Below are 20,552 nucleotides of genomic sequence, written 5' to 3' on the forward strand. Positions count from 1 at the left end.
ACTGCGAGCGACACAGACCAGCGCAGCCGACCCTGCCAAAAATACCCCCCTTTAATCACCGCGCTCCACCGGTAGATTCAGACGGCAATCAGAAACGTCTCTGGGTTTGCCACAAAAACAGTTCTGCCGTTAAGCTGCCACCAGTGGGTCGGTCGGTCGTTTCTGATAGTGGCTGGTGTTCGGCAAGCCGGGGGAACCCCAAACCACACCAGACCCCCCAAGAAGAGACAGGCACCTCCCAGACTACCAGTCTTTAATGACTCGAATGTAGTTTTTTTAACCAAAATAATTTCATTGTGATGGAGGGAGTGAGCGCGTTCTTGTTGCTGCTGATGGGTTTGAAGGTTTAACTCAGTCTGGGCAAGCAAATATGTCAAACAACTTATTATTAAATAAATAAATTCATTTAAAAAATAGTTTTATGGGTGTAAGAAGTCGATAGACCCAAATAGCATCTACAATTCAAGCGTATGGCTGTATAGTGAGTGGCTTGATTTCTGCAGTGCACACTGAAAAGCTGTTTTATTGACCAGCAGCAGTCAGCATTGTCATATATGAACTTTCTGGGTGAATGGGTGAATGGTCTTTTTCATTATTTACTCTCGTGTTCTTTTCCTACCTTTTGGAGAACAGGGCCCACAAACCCATTCATTGAGTCCCGTGTCCACAGGTGGAATTGAATCTAGCTGAGGGTTATCTCCCCCCCCCCCCCCCCCCCCCCCCAAAATACCAAAATCCACTAGCCTTAATACTTCAACGGATTTATTCTGTATTGGAAAAAAAAAAAAAAAACGCTGTTTTAAGATTGTAGTCCAGACAGTTTAGGATTTCTGGGCATTTAAATTATGTGCAGTTTGAGTGGTTCATAATGGAGATACTGTTTATTTGGAGGAAATGAAGTACAATGTAAATTTGTATTTTGCCTATTTAAAAAGCTGAATTTGAGTACATAGTCTTTCCTCAGCTACATTGCTAGTGTGGAGTATGATAGGGGAGGTGTGTTAGGACTGAGATTAGAAACTCAAACAGGTGTATGTGTGTGTGTGAGCGTAGTCTGCGTGTGTGTGTGTGTGTGTGTGTGTGTGAGCCCTACACACATCACACAAACGGGAGATATGCAGTTGTGTGTTCTGTCTCTGCCTCACACACATTTGCATTGGAACCGTTAGCCTGATCATGTGGTTTCACGGCACGTGAGATCTGCACTGAACCAGCCAGAGAGGTCCGGTACACACAGGGGGGGGGGGACATGCTGGAACCCAGATAATCATCAGTATGCAGCAAACACACCTTTCCAGGCCAAACGTGTGCTGGAGAATAAAAGCTCCCAGTGGACCTTTGGCCTTTTCCTCCTCTCTGGACTTTTAGACAAAGTTCCAACTGCCAGCCCAACACTGCTTTATGTGTTCAGCCCAACAAAGCCGCATTGAAGCGCGCTTCCGGCTACCCCGGGGCTGTCCGAACGTGTCCTGGGTCAGTTTGGACACCGCTGAAGACTGTGCCCCCCCCCGCCCCCCTGCCCGCCCCCCTCCCCCAGCGTAGCCGTGACAGCAGCGTGACTCAGGCAGTCCGTCAGGAACACGCGTGTGTGTTTGCGAGGAGAAGCGGTGCGTCACACTCCGTTTACGGGCAGGGCTGCGCAGGGCCTGCTGCGGTTCACACTGCACGAGAACACAGAGCCCAGTATTTCCACTCTGTTATCTATCTCTCTCCCTCTCTCTGCCTTTCTCTCTCTCTTTCTATCCCTGTCACCCTCTGTGAGTATCTCTTTCCCTCTGTGTCTCTTTCTCTATCCATCTCTCTATCCCTTTCACCCTCTATAAGTATCTCTCTCCCTCTGTCTCTCTTTCTCTATCTATCCATCTCTCTCTCCCTGTCTCCCACTATAATTATCTCTTTCCCTCTGTCTCTTTCTCTCTTCATCTCTATCCCTGTCTCCCACTATAAGAATCTCTTTCCCTCTGTCTTTCTTTCTCTATCCATCTCTCTCTCCCTGTCTCCCACTATGAGTATGTATCTCCCTCTGTGTCTCTCTATATATCTCTCTTTTCCTCTAACTCTGTCTCTCTATCCTTCCATTTATCAGTATATCTGTCTCCCTCTCTATCTCTCTTCCACTTTCTCTATCACTCCCTCTTTCCCTTTTCTCTCTTCCTCCTCTCTCTCTTTTCCATAGTTAGCAGAGGGCTAACTGACATTGAAGAGCTGAGATGCTAACACAGTTAGCAGAGGGCTAACTGACATTGAAGAGCTGAGATGCTAACACAGTTAGCAGAGGGCTAACTGACATTAAAGAGCTGAGATGCTAACACAGTGAGCAGAGGGCTAACCAACATTAAAGAGCTGAGATGCTAACACAGTTAGCAGAGGGCTAACTGACCCGTGAATCACTTTCAAACATGAGTCTGATGCCCTTTTTCCACCTCACTCATGGTCAGAGTGAACAGTGTCAGCAAGGACAGAGGGCTGCCCATTGTTCAGTTCATGACCAAACAGCAGTGTTGCTTAGCCTGTATCAGCAGTCTCTGCAAACAAGAGACTGCTGATATCCAAAGGGAAAATGCCATGAAACATACTCAGTTCACTTGCACCTCCAAGTCTCCTCTTATAAAAGGAGAGCAAGCAGTCCAGATGGGGGGGGGGGGGGGGGGGGGGGGGCGGGGCAGAAAGGGTTACTGATAGAGATGGGATCACAGTACAGAGAGGGTTACAGGTAGAGATGGGATCACAGTACAGAGAGGAGGGTTACAGGTAGAGATGGGATCACAGTACAGAAAGGGTTAGAGGTAGAGATGGGATCACCCCCCCCCCCCCCCCAAGGCCCTGCCAGGGTAGTTTGGGGAGGCTGCATCCTCATATGAGGGCATTTTAATTATCTGAATAGCACCAGCCCAGCCTGTGTGTTTCTTAGATATTTTAATGGGGAGAAGCAGGCATATCCCAGCCCATGTGTTTCTGTGATATGTGAATGGGGAGAAGCAGGCATATCCCAGCCTGTGTGTTTCTGTGATATGTGAATGGGGAGAAGCAGGCATATCCCAGCCTGTGTGTTTCTGTGATATGTGAATGGGGAGAAGCAGGCATATCCCAGCCCATGTGTTTCTGTGATATGTGAATGGGGAGAAGCAGGCATATCCCAGCATGTGTGTTTCTGTGATATGTGAATGGGGAGAAGCAGGCATATCCCACCCCGTGTGTTTCTGTGATATGTGAATGGGGAGAAGCAGGCATATCCCAGCCCGTGTGTTTCTGTGATATGTGAATGGGGAGAAGCAGGCATATCCCAGCCCGTGTGTTTCTGTGATATGTGAATGGGGAGAAGCAGGCATATTTAGTGGATTAGCTTCTCCTTGCCTGGCTAATGGGGCCTTTCTGTGTATGTAACCGAGCCCGCTCTCCCCACCTATTATGGCTTTAGCCAGGCTTTGTCTGACAACTCCTGCATCGATGACAACCTTCCCGTGTCTACAGTGAGCTGGATCACACACTCCACGCTCACACAAGTCCCTCTTTGATGAGATTCACATCATTCGCCTCCCCCCCCAACCTGACCCCCCCCCAACCTGACCCCCCCCCGGCTGAGAGGAACCAGCGTCAGTGCAGACTGACGCGGCTCAAACCTGGTCTCGTACGATCTGAGCGGGCTAACCGGGGAGGGGTTCGTTTTACATTATCCCCAAAATATGTGCCGAGCATTGACTTAATAAAATCAACAACAAAACAGAGAGGGAAAAAAACGTGATTTGTCTCGCGTGGAAGTTTGAAGTGACGTCCATGTCGGAGAAGCTTAAAGCAGCAGGACCAGGCCATGCCGAGTTTAATATGACCTGCTTACTCGTGCTTTTGAACTGAGTGCCAAAATGTAAAATGTTTAGAATCATAAATCTGTTGGAGCGCAGTCCCTCCTGAACTTGAAGATGTGGCTGTGAGGTGATTAACGCTCTGAGGCTCACAGGTCCAGTGCCGCAAACGCGCTCGCTAACCTGTTAGCCCGCTATCCCGCTAGCCCGCTAGCTCGCTAACTCGCCATTGAAAGCCATTAATAAGGTTTTAATGACCACTTCTAGAACACACCCAGCCCTGAAGGCCTGTTTGCCTGAGGCATGGGGCAGCCCTCCCCCTCCCCCTCCCCCACCCCCTACCCTGCTCTTTGGGGGGGGGGGGGGGGGGGATCTGTCATTGCAGCTAAACCCTCAGCCAGGTCGTCAGCCGTACCTCTGCTGGACAGGGTCGCGGGGTTAAAATCGATTTCAGCGGCCGCCTGGGGAGCCGGGACCGCAAACTGACTCAAAAAATTTATCTCAGAGCGGGGAACGGTCCACCACCCAGGGCCTGGGCCCGGGACGGGCCGGCCGTCCCGCCGCACACTCTGGGGCTAACAGAGTTTGGCACAGGCCGAGGCTGGAGCCGCTGACCCTGCAAGCTGACCCCTTCAAACTTCAACGGGATTGTTCTGGCAGTTACCACGGCGACTAGGCACCCCAAGCTGCATCCTACTTACTGAAAAAAATTGCGAGCAGAAAATCCTCATAATCTACTCCGTAATCATGCAAATGTTGCATCTTTCTTTATTCCTTTCTTCGTTTCGCTCCCCTCCAGCCTAAACATCACATGTAAAGTGCACCTGTACCATATTTTAGATTTATTCATTTTTTTTATACCAAAATAAAGTCTAACTTAATGAATATAATGAGTAATGCACACATCAGTTGAGAAAGGCTTACTACATTGTTCTTTTAGTTTTGAATTAGCCCAGCGCATCATTTATCAATACTTAGAAATAACTTCTTTTTTTAAAAATTAAGAATGAAATGCTACCGTGATTGAGGAAAATCTGAATTTTAAACTAATTTATACTGAATTTTAACCAGAACTCTTTTGATTTATTTGCATTTATTTGTTGGTTGTTGTGAATTTAATTTACTTTTTGGCTGTTGCCTGGTCTTATTTGATTCAGGTCAAGTCCTCAGCTTCTGGGGTGTAGAAAGCATGTAACAATGACTTTGCTGTTTGAATTTTTAGCACAAAAAAAGTATGCGACTTCCTTAATCTTTTTGTAATTTCAAATTTTTAAGTGATTTTTCCACCTAAAACTTCAAAAAGCTACTTCCCCTGTTGCCTTGGTCAGACTTTTAATGAGGGTAATAACAATGGGTATGTTTTCACAAGCAGAGAGAACCGAGAAATACTGACCTTTAAAATTAAAGCACCTTAAAATGACACTAAATGAGTTTCAATTGGTGTCACCTTCCTGTGTCCTGGCTGTGTCTTTACGGTGCTTCCTGGATGACTCGTGAAGGACAGTGCGTATCACCCACTTTCCTTATTTTAACTTCTTTTCTAAAGTTTTTCCTTTTTTTTTTTTTTTTTTGTTCCAAGAACTTTCTGAAAATAAGTAAGTGAAAGTTCAATGCTGGGATTTTAAGCGATGTAGTCTTCAGCATCCGTGCAGAATGTCTGAAACAGTGCTGCGTTCAGCTTGTCAGCCTGATGCCTAGAACACCTTTCCCTTTAGCACAGAAATATGTATTTTATTCATCGCTAATGTTGAAAGTCTACACACTGTCAAACGTTCAGATCAACTCTAATAGAGTACCTTTAACTACATTTGATCCCAACTGGACTCACATTTACCCTTAAAGTTTAACACTGACTGTTTTACTGCATAGAACATTGGGAGAATGAGGAGTATTTGATGCCAGAAGGTCTAAAATATGCTCAAGTAAATGAGCTGGTATATTATCCACTGTGTTAACAGACATGGTAATGCATAGCTCTGACAATTAAAACCTTTTTTTTTTAATTAAACGTTTCTTAGTCAGTTTAATGACTGTTTGATCTAGTCTTCACTTTATGTGTGAGTGTGTGCGTGTGTGTGTTTTATTAGCAGGAAAGATGTGGCATCTGTAGTACCTAATGCACGGAAATGTGTTACACGTATGTTGGCTAACAACACCGTGAAATAGCGAAGACTGTATTAATGAATAGTAATACGGAACCCAACTAGGTAGGCCTGTATATCGATTAGTATGAAATATGCCCCGGGACAAATATAAAGTTGACGTATGCCCCTATATATGTTTTAACGCACAATACCTTTCACAATGATTAGGGACTTCAAGTAGGACGGCGCGTAATCTCATTTTGAAACGTCGTGAGATAGGCCAGTCTAATCCGAAAGCTCATCCGGCCAGAAGTAAATTTTTAAAGAAACAAGTTAACGATGCTAACTAATGAAAGATGACAAATGATCGATAACATTAGACCTACATTCCAAGTCTATTGTTTGTACGTGCTGTCGCCATGTGAGGAAAGTTCTTGAGACAAGAAAAAAAAAGGGCCCATCTGCCTTCGGACTCACGAGTGACGTCACCTGAAACATCTATCTGTCTGTATGTCTGTCTGTTTGTAGTTCGTTCCCATGTAGCTAGAAGCAGCAATAGATGTCAAGTAGCCTACCCCGGACCCTTGCATTTGGTCCACTTGTGTGCCCAAGCTCGTTATCGGCACATCACTTGATCAAACAGCTGTACGTGAAAAAACGCTCCAAATTAAGACCTTTGGTTCACTCCATTAAGATAAAGCTAAATTATAACAATTTCCCGGCAGTGAACACGCTGCCCCACTCCACGGTCCTCGAGATGTGGCGCTGTGTTGTGATTGGGGGTTATGACGCGTGCTTGAATGTGCTCTCGTGTCTGATCTCCGTTTCCTCATGCAGACTACCGTAGCCTACATGACCCACACTGTCACATAATCGATAAGACAGTTCAAGCTGCCACGGATCCACTCCATCGTCTTCCTGGACCGTTAACATGATATGGCACCGTGCCAACTCTGCGGCTTTACCGTCTTTTGTATTATACGGTCTTTCGTATTGTATCTATTTCATAGATATATGAAGACTGTTTGGCAGTTTCACAAAGTGGAAAATTATGAACCAGGCCAATGCAGTAAGCCTATGGTATAATTGGCCGTGACAGTAAGGTAAAAGTAACTTCAAGCAGGAATTAATACATCTAATTTTCTAATTGTTAAAATGAATTATTCAATGTTATACGTAAGCTTTGCCCATGTTTTATCTCGTATTTAGTAAATAAACATTAAACTAGAGCCAACCGTATTTTTACCCCGAGAAACTAATTTGAATAGACAAACTTGGTTGATAAATGAATGCTAAAAAATTACTGTTCGACTTTTTAGTAGGCGTGTGAAAAACGGGCGAGAGAATAGTAGTCGGACAGGAGCACGCAGATCGCCGGACTCGTTTTACGGCGTATGGTAATGGAGGTGTTTCAGTGCTCAGACAGTGAAATCCCATCCCGCGAATGGATTCTCTCTGTTCTGAAGGAGCTGTCATTTGACGGCGCGGACACAATGACGAGCTCGGCAGTGACAGAGCTCTGATCTCTACGATGGGGAGATAGCCACCTGATTAAAATGCCCCGCTTGTTCTCTTCGGTCACTCGATCGGCGTGTGAACTCCCCTTATTTACAATCAAATGCAATGACCGAGTCACGTACTCACTGCCATACTTCCATCCTCGCTGCGTCTCCCTGCCCTACATCTGAGTAACCCTGGAGCAGGTGCAGCTCTTGTATCGTCGACGAGTGTCCTTTAAGTCTTACGAGTATTTAAATAATACATAGCCTACTATAGATCAGCTATTTCATTAACGACGACAACAACAGCAGCATGAATAATAATAATAATAATAATAATAATAATAATGATGATGATGATGATGAGTGATAAGGGGCATGATGTATGGAGGATAATGGAGGAGGCTATTACTGCAAAACTCTGAGGGAATGCGAAGCTATCCGGATATTTACAACAGGTGTCAGCTGCAATGAATCAAGCGCATTCAGCAGATAGGCCAGCGCCTGACGTTGTGAGCAATTCTGCGACGCGAAACCCAGTCTATCAGGCGGGGGTGGGGGGCGCTGGGGTGGAGGCTAAAATTACAGGTAGCCCATGGCTAACAAATATGACATATAATAAGACTTCAATAACTCCTTGTCGTAATCACCGTGTGTGAAGTCAACAGAAAGTTACAGACGTATTATTAAGTCCGATGTCAAATACCTCAGCACTCGGTGTGTAGCCTATAAGACTTCATGTTGTATAGGCTATTTAAACCAACGCTTCCCCTACTGCCGCGAACCCGCCCGAGCTGACCCTTGGAGACATTATGAAAGAAACCCCCTTAACATTCCAACACTGTCTCCGTCATGGTGGTAGAAAGAAACTATTCAGAGGTTTATACCTATGGACCACACTCGAGCAATAATTAGGCTGATGAAATCCATAGAAATGTATGGATTCGACATAATCGAGTCTCCAGTTCTGGCTGTAGTCAAAGAATAGGCCTGCAGCCGGAGAATAGAATTTACTGTTGGAGTGAAGTCATGCGTGTAATTGAGTATACTTAACACAACCGTTTTAAATGATCGGCGGTGATGGCCGCACCTTCGTTTGTAATTTCATTTCTAATACTTTCCTTTCGTCTGATTTTGAGTCTGTTTCGTGTTGGGAATGTCAGCAAGAATGGCGGTTCTTGTTTTTAAAATAAAAAGCCAGTCCCAAGTATTGAATCGGTACACAAAGTGAATCGGGCAGAGGATGGCTTCGTTGGTGCCGCCAATTGACGTGTGCGCATTGTAAAATGGGTGTAAATGTTTGCGCAACGGTTTGAAAGGGGTGTGCGGCCCTTTCCCCAATCAATCTTACTCAATCAGATGGCTCATGACAGCTCCATATTTTTTTATATCCCAAGTCACACCTTACAGCCTGTGTTTCTCCGCGATTGTGCGGAACTTCTGTTAAGCTAATACAGGGATAAGACCATTACCTCATTAACCAGTCACTCTTGGTTTGCAAGAATAGTTCACGGGGACATTAAGTTAATGATCAAAATATATAACCGTTTCGAAACGCGTTTAATCAAATATATAATACGATAAAGCGTATTTCAAGTTATTAACGTATATCTTACATCATTCCCGTGTATAGATGTGCACACATACGATCGTTTTATTCAGAGAGCTGGGCTGTAAACAAGCCCACGCGCTCGGGCCGAGTTCTCCTCGTACTCTCTTTCAGAGAAGCCCGGCTGCGTGGCGGAAATAAAAGAGGCCTTTGTGCGGTCCGTTCAGAAACCAGACCAACTTTTCTAAACCCTTTATTCGAAAAGCACACAAAAAGCCGATCGCTTTTTAAACTGAAAGCGACAACCAACTCTTGGGTTTTTAGTATTGGATTGATCTGCAAACGCATACGCCATGCACGGGCATGATTAGGGACAGTTTTATACATACTTCCTATTGCATAAACACAGGTAGTTTCTAAAATGCACGTAAGTTTAATGCTTTTCAGTATTTGCATAAATCTACATTAAATCTGAAGGCCTGCATACACAATGAAAGCTCAATTAGCTCATTTAAAAAAGGAATTAAATGGCGAACAATTAATAATTTGTTGTACAGTTTATAAGAATGGCACAATTTACTGTTTAACTTTAATATGCATAGGGACTACCTCAGAAAGGAGGACAAGCCAGATGGTGATATCGTCAGTAATAAACAGAGTCGGGGTGTGTGAACTAAGTCCGAAATCGAGAGGAATTGGGAGAACAATACGGTCTGCTGTGGAAGCTCGTGTGCTACCGCCTTGGGGAGGTTTGCTAATAGCAGACTCCCACGGGCTACAGCCGGGGCAGAAAGAAAAAGTTGTGCTCGCGTGCAATCCGGATTTACGCACTGAAATGCAAGCCCCGAGCAGAACTAATTCGTAGGTATTACAATGCTTTCTTCCGCATGAAATGAATCGAACTTTCTTCCACACGCTTTTGCCAAAAATTCTGCATACGGTGATTTATCAGACGACTGAATTTAATTTAATTTTTTATTTTATTTAAAACGCCTACTCTGAAATCTTATCATTTCCTTCATTAAGTATATTTTCATCTCGTTAGAAATTAAAGCAGAAACTAGAGCATGAGTAGGCTATATTACGAAAATTGTTTTAAAAACGCTTAACACGCACACGTGTGGCAGCGGATCTTAGAAGCAAATCGCATTCTCTGGAGAAACCGTTGACACAAAATAAAACGAGAGGTCGTCAGCTACTTTTTAGAAGTTTCAAAGTGGCTGATCAAATATGTTTTTGTTTCCTAAATTAATACTACCTGCCCCTCATCGCACTGCAGATACACATTAAAGAGCGTGTACTGCTAGGGAAATGTTTTCGCTGAAAAAGGAAAAACAAATTAAATTTCAAGTTTCGTTAAAAGTTTTGGACTTATGGTCCCTTCTCAACTGTGTGGAGAATTGGAAATAACCCCCGATAAAGTAAGGAAGCAAATAAAAATAAATAAATAGATAAATATTATTCAGTATTAAGATTATATTCACCAGCTATAATTTCATTAAATTATGAGGGTAAAATATTTCACTTTACTGTATACCCAAAGCGGTAGGTTATAGTTTTTTTAGTTTTTTTTTTTTTGCTTCACGCACACTTAATTGTTTGGATAATCAGTAGCCTGAAGTAGAGTAGATTTTTCCTTTAATATTTTAGAAAATAATTATAATTTAAAATAGAAGGCGTGTTAGGTTTTGGCACTTGTAACTCAAATTAAATGACTGAATGATTAAATGGGCACTTGGCATAAACGTGCAGAATTCTGTGTGTTGAACTGCGAATCTTGGACTGCGATGGATTATAATTCTGGCGCCTGAAGGACAAAACTCGCCACAGAAACTTCACGTCAGAAGTATAGCCGAACGACATCGAAACGCACTGTCCGCACCCCTCCCCCCTTTCTCCCCACCCCTCCCCCCTTTCGCTCCTTCCTCTCTTTACCTCTTTGGCTATGCAAGTGGTCCATTAAAACCAAGGCTGCTCCGCATCCCTCTGAACGCCCCTGCGGTCTGGAACCCCGCATCAAAGCATATATTGTTCTTAGCATGGGGTGGACCCAATAGCTGGGAAACACAGGAACTCTATAGGGCCTCGGCAATTGTTACTCACGGACAAACTTTGTTGCCGTACAATAAATAACAAAATCAATAAACTGCGCCTTCTTAACTTACCGACGCACTGACATTTTAAACGTCCTCTGCGTCAGCTCGCGGTGGGCATTCCATCAGTCATCACCTGTTGCTAGGCTGCTGATTTTAGGAGTGAAGGCTGCTAATCCCGATATTCGCGTAGGTAGCTACATTTTTAAAAGGTTTAACTGCATAGCCTGCTAATACAGAATCAATTATTTAATTTTGTTTTTAATAATAATAATAATAATAATAATAATAATAATAATAATAATAATAATACAAATAATAAAAACAATAATAATAATATACCAATCGCTGATTTGTTTAATTATTGTGATGCCAGTATATGCTGTATTAACAACGTTAAAGAAAGTTCCAGTTGGGGACGTTCTTAGGAAAAATGTTACAGAGATGAAAAATTATGTATAAAACGAAACATTGGGGCCCCTGAACTGCGAGGGGTGAAACCTTCAGTAACCCGGTAAGAGAGAAGATTGGTCTCAGTAAGATTTAGGATGTTGCTAGGATCTGCGTGCAAACATTCTTCCCCCCGTAGGGCCTGCCAGTGTGTGCTTTGGTATTGTCAAGTAAAATAGTGCGGGCATCTGCTGGAAGTTCCATATCTACGCTGTTCACTTGCAGCGGCCAACTTTTGAAATCTCCACAATTAGATCTGTATTGTTCCCTCCTAACAACGCTGCACAGAAGGAAAATGTCTTCTCTGTCGGAGCCAATCCAACGAAGCGTTTGACGTTATTAAATCATAAAGCGATGGTGATTTACATTGTTGTCCAGAAAAAAAGGCCAATTATCCGCTGTTATATTGCCATTAAGAACATATTAACTCGAATTAGTTATAAAACAATGTGTTTGTACTTAAGCAGAAGATGGCAATATCAGTTCCATTGTTGGTCTACTTGCACATAAAGCAAACATCACATAACGTGTTTATTCGCTGATGCTCAGATTGCATATGGGCTTCTTTCACTGTTAAGTATCTATTGCATGTAAAAATAGCCTATTTTTCAAATGGCATTTCGACATAATTCATACATAATTATGTTTCACATTTCTTAAATTCAGCCATGTTCCATTAAATATGACTCAAATAAAGGGCCACTAGTCCAATGACGCTTTAGTCTATCCGTTTCTAAGATTATCAGCGTTCTGAGCAGGGGCGCGAGACAGATAAAACCTTGAATTCTGAAATTTCAACGAAACACCCTAATTTTAACTGCATGGTATTATTAACGCGACTTCCAAATCATATGACGAAAAAAATTTATCTGACACGATATGTGTTAGAATCTCACTTTAATACGTCAGCGTATGCACCGAGTCATTACCACTGCAGCGTTAAGATTTTTTTTTTAAAAAGATCAGTCATCAGAGTATGTATGAACCCATTTATGTGTGATCTATAAAAAGTCTTGAAGAGGATGCTATATATATATATATATATGGACTAGCAGATAGAGCAACAAAGTTCTGAAGTTTTGGTGTTTTCTTAGTTTTATATATATATATAAAACTAAGAAAACACCAAAACTTCAGAACTTTGTTGCTCTATCTGCTAGTCCATTCACCCGCACAAAATGATCTGACAAACAACGGAATATGCCCGAGTTTGAGATGAAAGCAATCTTTCTATCAACCGTGCAATCTCAGCAGAAACAAAAAAAAAAACCGATCTGATAGAAGTTTTCACTGTCGTAATCCACCGCTTCTCGGTATTTGGCTCCTGTTGCGACACAGCGCGGAGGCCCCCTTACGCTGTCTATCTGGGAACCTACGCAGCCGATTAGCGCCCAAACCCAAAGGCGCTGGCGATGGAAATTGAGGACTAAAAAAGAGAACACGTTATATGGGAAAGTGTAAGTGCGGTACCGGGGTGATTTTTTTTTTTTTTTGAAGCACTAACATGAACTCGGCGAGGCGCGAGGCCCTGTCCTGAGAAAAAAAAAGAGAAAAAAAAAAGAAAAAAAGCCTGAGAAGCTCGGAGCTGACTGCGCGCTGGCAGACAGTGTGTGGTCTATTGAACAGAATGCGCATTTTGGCCGCGCGCAGAGATCCCCTTCCCCCGGCTCTACTGCACCTGCACAGGATCAGGGGGCGAGTGCCATTCACCCCACGAGCGACTGTTAAAATAGACGACATCTCTGACAGTTTTCAATTCAACGCATCGCACAATGCTGCGGCCCCTCACACCCCCCCCCAACCCCCCCCCCCCCCCCCTCCCCGAAAAAAAGAGGAGAGAGAAAAATAAACGACAACTCTTTGTCTCAACTCAACTTTCAGCTCTTCCCTTTCGGGCTCTTTCCTTCTATTATTTCTTGTATTAAACGATTTTTTAAACGGTCTTAGTTGAATATGAATACATTTGGCGATAATTCGTCATTGATAGTCAAAGTAGTTCAACTGTAAACAACGATACCAAAAAAACAACAATAATCGCCATAATTTTTCACAATAAAAATGTAATTTATTTTAGGTATTATTTTAGTGTTGCTCATATCTGATAAATGCATTTATGTTCGCTTACATTGTAAGTCGCCCTGGGTAATAGCATCTGCTAAAGGAATATAATGCAATTTCAGGTAAACTAGATTAACTGTTGAGCAAGCTCAGACAGTATAAAATTCGTTCATTAAGATTCATTTAGTACGTTCATTTCATATTTATGGATTGGTATGCTATAGTCTGACTCTGGTTGTATATAGGCCCACAATCGATAGACTCTGTAAATTACGGAAAATGTGTGATTTCTTTTTTTCACTCAAGAAATTGACAGTCGATGATGGCACCGTTCTAAATGACCACGCATGCTGTAAACGTGGTCTCGAGAGAACACGTCACGAGGAGGAGTTTTCAGCATTTTAGGTCAACAATTACTCATAATTTTCTAAAGACATCAAACAAAAAAATCTAAACACGCTAGACGTTTTCATATAAACAATTTGTTCACTCACAAAATTTATTCATAAAGATTTTGCGTTATATATTTTACTTGATAACTCAATGGGACGATAATTTATATAACATTTTATAACTTAAAACACGACGTACCTTCACATATTTTGGGGACGCATCTAATACTCGATATACTTACTGAACCCAGACGAGGAGCATTATGTGATATAATTTTAAAGCCTTATTTCAGATTTTTTAAAAATTAATTATTAAACCGGTAATGTGATAGTTAACTGATGAAAAATAGCCAGCCGTTCGATGGTTGAATAGGTGGCGTTGTGCTCCCTTGCCATATTAGACTATAAAAGTCTTTACACCAAAGTCTTTTACCAAAGCAAATTATGTTATTAGCTCGCTATACGTGATACGCAATAACACGTGCAAATCAAAATTGCGAACAGATCTAAACTCCTGAACAGTGTCAAAATGATTCACAGCTACCAAACAAAGTAGTTAAGTATTGCACGACAAACTAAGACAAAAGCTTACCACCTGTTGCTGTTCAAATATCTCTTAAAATCGCTGCACCTCCCCCTGGACGATGAACACGCATGCTCGGTCCCCAACGGTCTTCTGATATTTATACCTGAATCACACAAAATAATATATCAAATCGTCACATTTCATAAAATATTACTTATGGATGTTTCATTTGCAAAGTCAAACGCTCCCGACTCGAATAAAATATCAGTTTAAAATCTCGCAAGAAAACATCCCAAATAGAAGAAAATTATACATTGTCGTCTATCTTACAATCTGAATATGAATGATGAACGCACTCGGTTTACGTTCGCAAGGTAACTGAAGTACCAGCTAAGTTCGATAAGAGAAAGCTTTGTATAATGTTTGTCTGATTAAGGTTCTAAATAAGAACCCGATCACCCCAGATGCGCGCGGCGTATCCGGTCCCCCCGAGGGTTGGTCTCTTTTATGTGAAGAATTTGTCAGTTCCAAAACCTCGATGGAGTTCACCACAAAAGTCCTTCAAGTTCAATCAATTCAGTCGTGTAATTATTAGTTCATGTCCCTTCATAGCTTATCACAATTCGTTTAAAGACTGTCGCTTAATCCCAAACAACAATGAAACTGTTCCACTTGTGTGTTTTTTGAAAAAAAAAAATTAGAGCGGCCTTTTTTTTTCTTCAAATCTCTGCGATTAACATAACATAGCCTACTCGCAAATGAACTACCCCTTCATTGATTTCGGGCAATAGGCCCCACATTAAAAATACTCTTAATTATAATAATATTAACATCCTTGGTGTATAAAAAATGATCCACCTGCGTTCGACCTTTAAAGTTCCTAGTTTATCAAACATGTTCAGCTATTACAACCAATTCCTTCGGTTGTATAAATAATTAATTGAACCACTGCTCCCTGACCCTTTTGAAAGTCCAGTAGGGACACGTTTGTAGGAATAATACTTTGGAATGAGCCCTCGTCAAATATTCATTTAGCGGTTAATGTGAGCTCTTCTCCCTTGAGACGCTGTGTAATAGAAGCTTCCCAGCCTTGGCAAGCAACTGCGCTAATCTACCTCTGCAGTTCAGCGAAATATTCTAACACCCTTCAGATTTAAAACGCTGTTAAATTCGCCAGGGATACAATAATCTTATCCTTGGGCTCATTTTAAATGCAGCACCATGCAGCGGAGTGACAAACTCACTCTTGCTTAAGAAATGCGAGTCAGGCCTTCTGACATTTAACTCTAGGAACGGTTTTTAACAATCAAAAACAAACCAGCGTTGACAAAAATCTACCTTTGCATGCAATGGATAATATTCCCAGTTGAGCGTACAGGCCTATATAAGCCTCAGAAATGGGCCTAATGAGAATATATACACGCATTTTTCCTTCTCTGAGTTCTGAGGTTTGTTTGTACATGTCTGTGTGTGTGTTTGTGTGTGTGTCGGCTTAAAAAATGTTTCTACTGAATTTAGCTTCTCGTATTTACGGAGGATTTCCCCTAATGATCTGGAACCGTCAAAATGCAGACAAAAAAAGAAAAGAAATACCCCAAACAGATCCATGTTATTACAGGATTGCCAATGTGCGCGAGACATTTTGGAAGTACGTGCTAAAATACCCTGCGAGTGCGCCCGGCTCGCGCTTTTACTTTTACCATAAATCTACAGTTTTACACAAATATATTTTAAAACACAAATGAAGTCTATCGCATTTTACGGACATTTTTTCTAAAGCCTACATTTGAATCAGCAACGCTCCTGCTTGCTGTGTGGTTATTTCTTTTTATGGAAACGGCCAGTTTAACAGCGTTCAATAAATTTAGTATTCCACCAATCACTCTTCAACTAACCTCATTTTAAAGTTTAAATCTGAGATGAATGTATTACACTGTATTTATTCACTAGGCCCAAGGTGGTTTCGGGTTCTCAAAATTTTGACTGAATTTCACACTGCCATAATTGATTATTTTTTTCAAATACAAAATATCCTTCAGTTACCAAGGTCTTCATGCATTCCAAATTTGTATAGATACTCTATAGAGAGAGAAAGAGAGGGAGAGAGAGAGCGAGAGACTTCCAAAATATGTAGACCTTGAAATTTTAAGTATATCAGCATTTTGAAATGTATTAAAACCGATTTCGGCTATGAAACAGAACAGAGAGAATTATATTAAAACACATCTATATATCTATGTGATTAAAATAGGTATGTAAAAGGAAAGACTACCTTGATGAGATTCTTCAACGCTCTGGGCGTTCTATCTCCTCACTTCAAAGCAAAGGTTTACGGGCAACAAACTTTTGAGTTGTAGCGGGTTCCGTGCACATCCTTAGACGCGAAGCTTGTTTCCACTAAAAAATAGAAACGTCGTTAACTTGAGTCTCATTTTACATTGTAATATAACGCTCATAATTAATGATATTTTTTTCATCTTTTCTCTAAAACTGCACTAGGTTGTAGGGACATGTCCCTGTACTTACTTGACTGTAGACTTAAGTGCGTGCTTAACGCCGATTTTTCAAGTACATGTCGCTCAAATGTTTTACTTTTGTTCTTCATAATGAACCAAATGTTCCAAGATAATGTGTTGTAGTTATACATAATACATGTTATAAAATATTAGAAATATTAAGCCATTGACATACATATGCATATGCACTTCTCTTTGATATTGTAAGTACCCTCTATTGCTTAAATAAATAAACAAATACATTGACAGTGAGCTGACAATAACAGGAAACTGAAATGATAAACAAAATCAAAACTCGAACAATTTTCAAGTATCCAAATTTCAAAAATTTATTCATTTCAAACTGCATGTTGGAAAAAACTTAAGCTGAAATTGTAACTGTTATAATGATGTTATTAGTTCAAATATATACATGGAGTGTCGGCGACCGCTTTCGGTACAGGCCAAATTTTAAAATACAACTACGGAAATGAAAAATGAAAATAAAAACTTAAAATATCACAGTAAATATACAGAAATATTACAAACCATGAGAAAATAATAAACACAATCTTCATATCTCTAACAGATGGAAAGTGGGAGACAAAAAAATATAAATTATCAATTATGCCCAACCGGTAAGATAAAGGTCCTTTCTGTTTAATCTTTAAACAAAATTAAAACGGTTTAGTACTCTATTTACGCCCTCGGGCGAAACCTTTACCTTGCTCATCACTTCTGTGTTTCTGCAATATTAGAACCAAATTGAACTCAAATATTCTGCAATTTCTTTGCTTCTTTTTGTGCAGAATTGTTTATAAAATTTAACATTTTTATAGAATACAAACATTACATTTTGATTGTTATGTTTCTTTGATAAATACTGTACAAAAGTTGATTGCAATAATAAAGCATTTGATTGAGACTATCTCTCTCTCTCTCCCTATTTTTTTTATTATTATTTAAAATCTGGTACACCTTTCAAAAAACTTTTGCAAAGTTCCTACCGTTCATCTAGAACTTTTCTTTGAAAAAAAAAAAAAAGAAAAGGAAAAAGAAAAAAGTTTTGTGTTCTTTCCTTGAGTTCTATACAACTTTCCCCTCCCCCAAATTGTTCTGTACAAAAATAGTCCAGAGAAGTAGAGTTTCTATAATAAAGGTCCATTTACATATGCGATAGTGGAAGCGTGCCGTTGATGGCTGCTCCTGGTACCGGCGCGTTCTGGTAATGCTGGGACATGTGCAGCCTGGTTTGGGCCGTTTGTTCTGGTACTTCGGCGCCCGGTAGATACATACTGATCATGTCCCGAAGATCTCCGGTTTGACACGGCGCGACCCTTGAATGCGAGGACGAGGTGACAACGGGCGGACTCGAACTGGACTCGGATTTTACCACCGAGCCCATGGATCCCAGAGCCATCCCCGGGTTGCTCTGCTGGGAATACGACATGCTGTACGTGGGCGATCCGTTCATGTAGGTCTGCGAGCTGGTCATTGAATTGTACTGAAGGGCGCTCATGTCGTAGCGGTGCATCGGCTGCATCTGTGCCGTGTTGTGAGCGTTAAGACCCGGGTGTTGCGGATAACCCAGCTGATCCTGCATCATGCCATAGCCTCCGTTGGTCCAGCCATTCATATGCGCATAGCTGTCCATCCTCTGATTGACCCCACCGCCCAAGCCAGCCCCTACGCCCACCCCGGCGCCCATAGCGTTACCGCCCGGCGCAAGAAGCCCACCTGGTAGAGTGTACTTGTCCTTCTTCATCAACGTCTTGGTTTTCCGCCTCGGTCTGTATTTGTAATCCGGATGTTCCTTCATGTGGAGCGCGCGGAGTCGCTTCGCCTCGTCGATGAAAGGTCGCTTTTCGCTCTCGGATAAAAGTTTCCACTCGGCCCCGAGTCTTTTGCTAATTTCCGAATTGTGCATTTTGGGGTTCTCCTGCGCCATTTTCCTTCGCTGTCCCCTCGACCAAACCATGAAGGCATTCATGGGTCTCTTGACTCTGTCCGGACTGTTTTTCTGGCTGTTTCCAGATGAATTAGAATTCCCCGTACCCCCAGAATTGAGCTGAGGTGCGGGGGGTTTGAGTTCGGTTTCCATCATGTTATACATTAAAACTGATTTTGTGTAACCTGCTACACCAAAGGAAAAAAGTCCAAAGCAGAGGTAGTTCGCTGTTGTTACCTTGCAGCTTTCAGTAACTTTACTGAAATAGTAACCGACTTTCTGCCCTCGCCCACTGCGGTCCTGTTGTGTCCACAAACTTCTCTCTTGGTCTTTAAGAATCAACAAACTACTTTTCCCTCTCCGGCTGAGCCTTGACAACTCCTGATACTTTTTGAACAAGTTAATAGACAACCATTCATGTGATGAGGGCTGTCAGAGAATAAATGGGTTTTACCTGACCAATCACAGAGCGACTGTTCCCTCGGCCAGGATTGTGTCTTTTATTAGCATAAAGGGGCGGGGTTACTCGCGGTCAGCCGTGCTGCACTGAGGCAGAAGCTGCTCTTAAACCAACCAATAGAAGCTTCATATTTATTATTACAGCAAGTGTTAAAAGTGAGAAAATTTGACTAGGCTGTCACCGAAAGTGCTCTTCACTTCAAATCACAAGAAAATGGGCTCCAGAAGTTTTGAATTTCGTGAAATAAAGCTGGTAGGGGTTACAATGATTTTACTTCCACGACCTCGGATTCGAGTTTTTGCGGCAGCACTTCAAGATACTTTTACAACTCTTCCGCGGAGCTAAAGCAAAACAAAAACAGCATGACACCTTCCAGTGCACATGATAAGAAACTGTTCAAAGTTTTTATATCTTCCGAATAATACATTAATTATTTTATGTCCAAATGTATAGTCGCATGGTTTATTATACATATAAATGTGGTTTCTGTGGTATTTATTTTAGGATGCCATGTTTGTCCAAATTCCTGTAGGCTAACCGAAAGCTTTTTTCTGTTAGTACTTTCAACTGTGAGCCGTAAAGGCACTTTTTTATTTTAATAAAAAAAACCCAAAAATGAAAGCATAACAAATGAGTTAACATCAACAATTGATTAAATAATAACTGATTAAACTATTGCTACGAATTCATTCAATCCACTGCGTTTTATGTTTTAAATAAGGAAGAAAACTTGTTAGTGACCTGAGGTGGGGGTGTGTGTGTGGCGATTGGGGGGGTGGCTACTGTTCGGGGTTCTTTGTATTGTAAAAGAGGAAAGGTAATTTTAGATGTTTCCCCTTTGTTAAAAATGGAAGGACATAAATAGGCTAAAACAAAAATGGAGGTTTGTCCTTCACAAATAAGTAGTTTTGTTTCGGCTGTTGTCCCTACATTGCCCCAAACAAAAGCTCCTCTTTATTTACTTCCACGCCGTTAAAGATCTTAGTTGATTGGACGTACTTGACCACAAATAGTATATGAAAAACTGTCCATAGCCAACACCTTCAAATGCGACAAAATCAAGGCCAGTGGATATGATAACTGAAAAACGAATGTAAGTGACGAACATCACCATCAGTTTGTGGAGTCAAATCAGCGGTTTTCCCATTTCATACCATGAAATAGTCACCGTGCTACGAATGGTGGAGTAATTCGCCTC

General features: G+C 41.6%; 2 protein-coding genes and 1 long non-coding RNA gene across 13 annotated transcripts in view; 1 reads left to right on the forward strand and 2 right to left on the reverse strand.

Moving 5' to 3' along the window:
* Positions 1–20,552, reverse strand: part of LOC118225070 — a 149,531-nt gene that overhangs the window by 18,158 nt on the left and 110,821 nt on the right. For 4 of the 11 annotated variants that reach the window (XR_004764751.1, XR_004764750.1, XR_004764749.1 and 1 more), the window contains 2 exons: positions 16,724–16,848; positions 14,518–14,614 (listed from right to left, as the gene is read on the reverse strand). The exons of 1 other annotated variant lie outside the window; for it this stretch is intronic. The gene's annotated coding sequence lies outside the window, so the exon portion shown is untranslated. Of the gene's footprint in view, positions 1–14,517; positions 14,615–14,807; positions 15,709–16,723; positions 16,849–20,552 lie in introns of those variants that run through there. 6 more of the 11 variants (XR_004764754.1, XR_004764759.1, XR_004764757.1 and 3 more) reach the window with 6 other exon arrangements.
* The window catches only part of LOC118225072, a 54,318-nt gene that overhangs the window by 8,656 nt on the left and 25,110 nt on the right, over positions 1–20,552 (forward strand). The gene's annotated exons all lie outside the window — the stretch shown is intronic.
* On the reverse strand, positions 17,271–19,374 carry sox2 (SRY-box transcription factor 2). Its single transcript, XM_035413087.1, has one exon. It carries the CDS (start codon positions 19,057–19,059, stop codon positions 18,112–18,114), a length of 948 nt encoding a protein of 315 aa, XP_035268978.1. The 5' UTR covers positions 19,060–19,374; the 3' UTR covers positions 17,271–18,111.

This window comes from Anguilla anguilla, chromosome 4 (assembly GCF_013347855.1).
Source record: "Anguilla anguilla isolate fAngAng1 chromosome 4, fAngAng1.pri, whole genome shotgun sequence".
In the NCBI taxonomy this organism is placed as follows: domain Eukaryota; kingdom Metazoa; phylum Chordata; class Actinopteri; order Anguilliformes; family Anguillidae; genus Anguilla; species Anguilla anguilla.

Excerpts from the sequence above, each read along its gene's own strand:
- sox2 (XM_035413087.1), bottom strand. The coding sequence starts at position 19,059 with ATGTATAACATGATGGAAACCGAACTCAAACCCCCCGCACCTCAGCTC.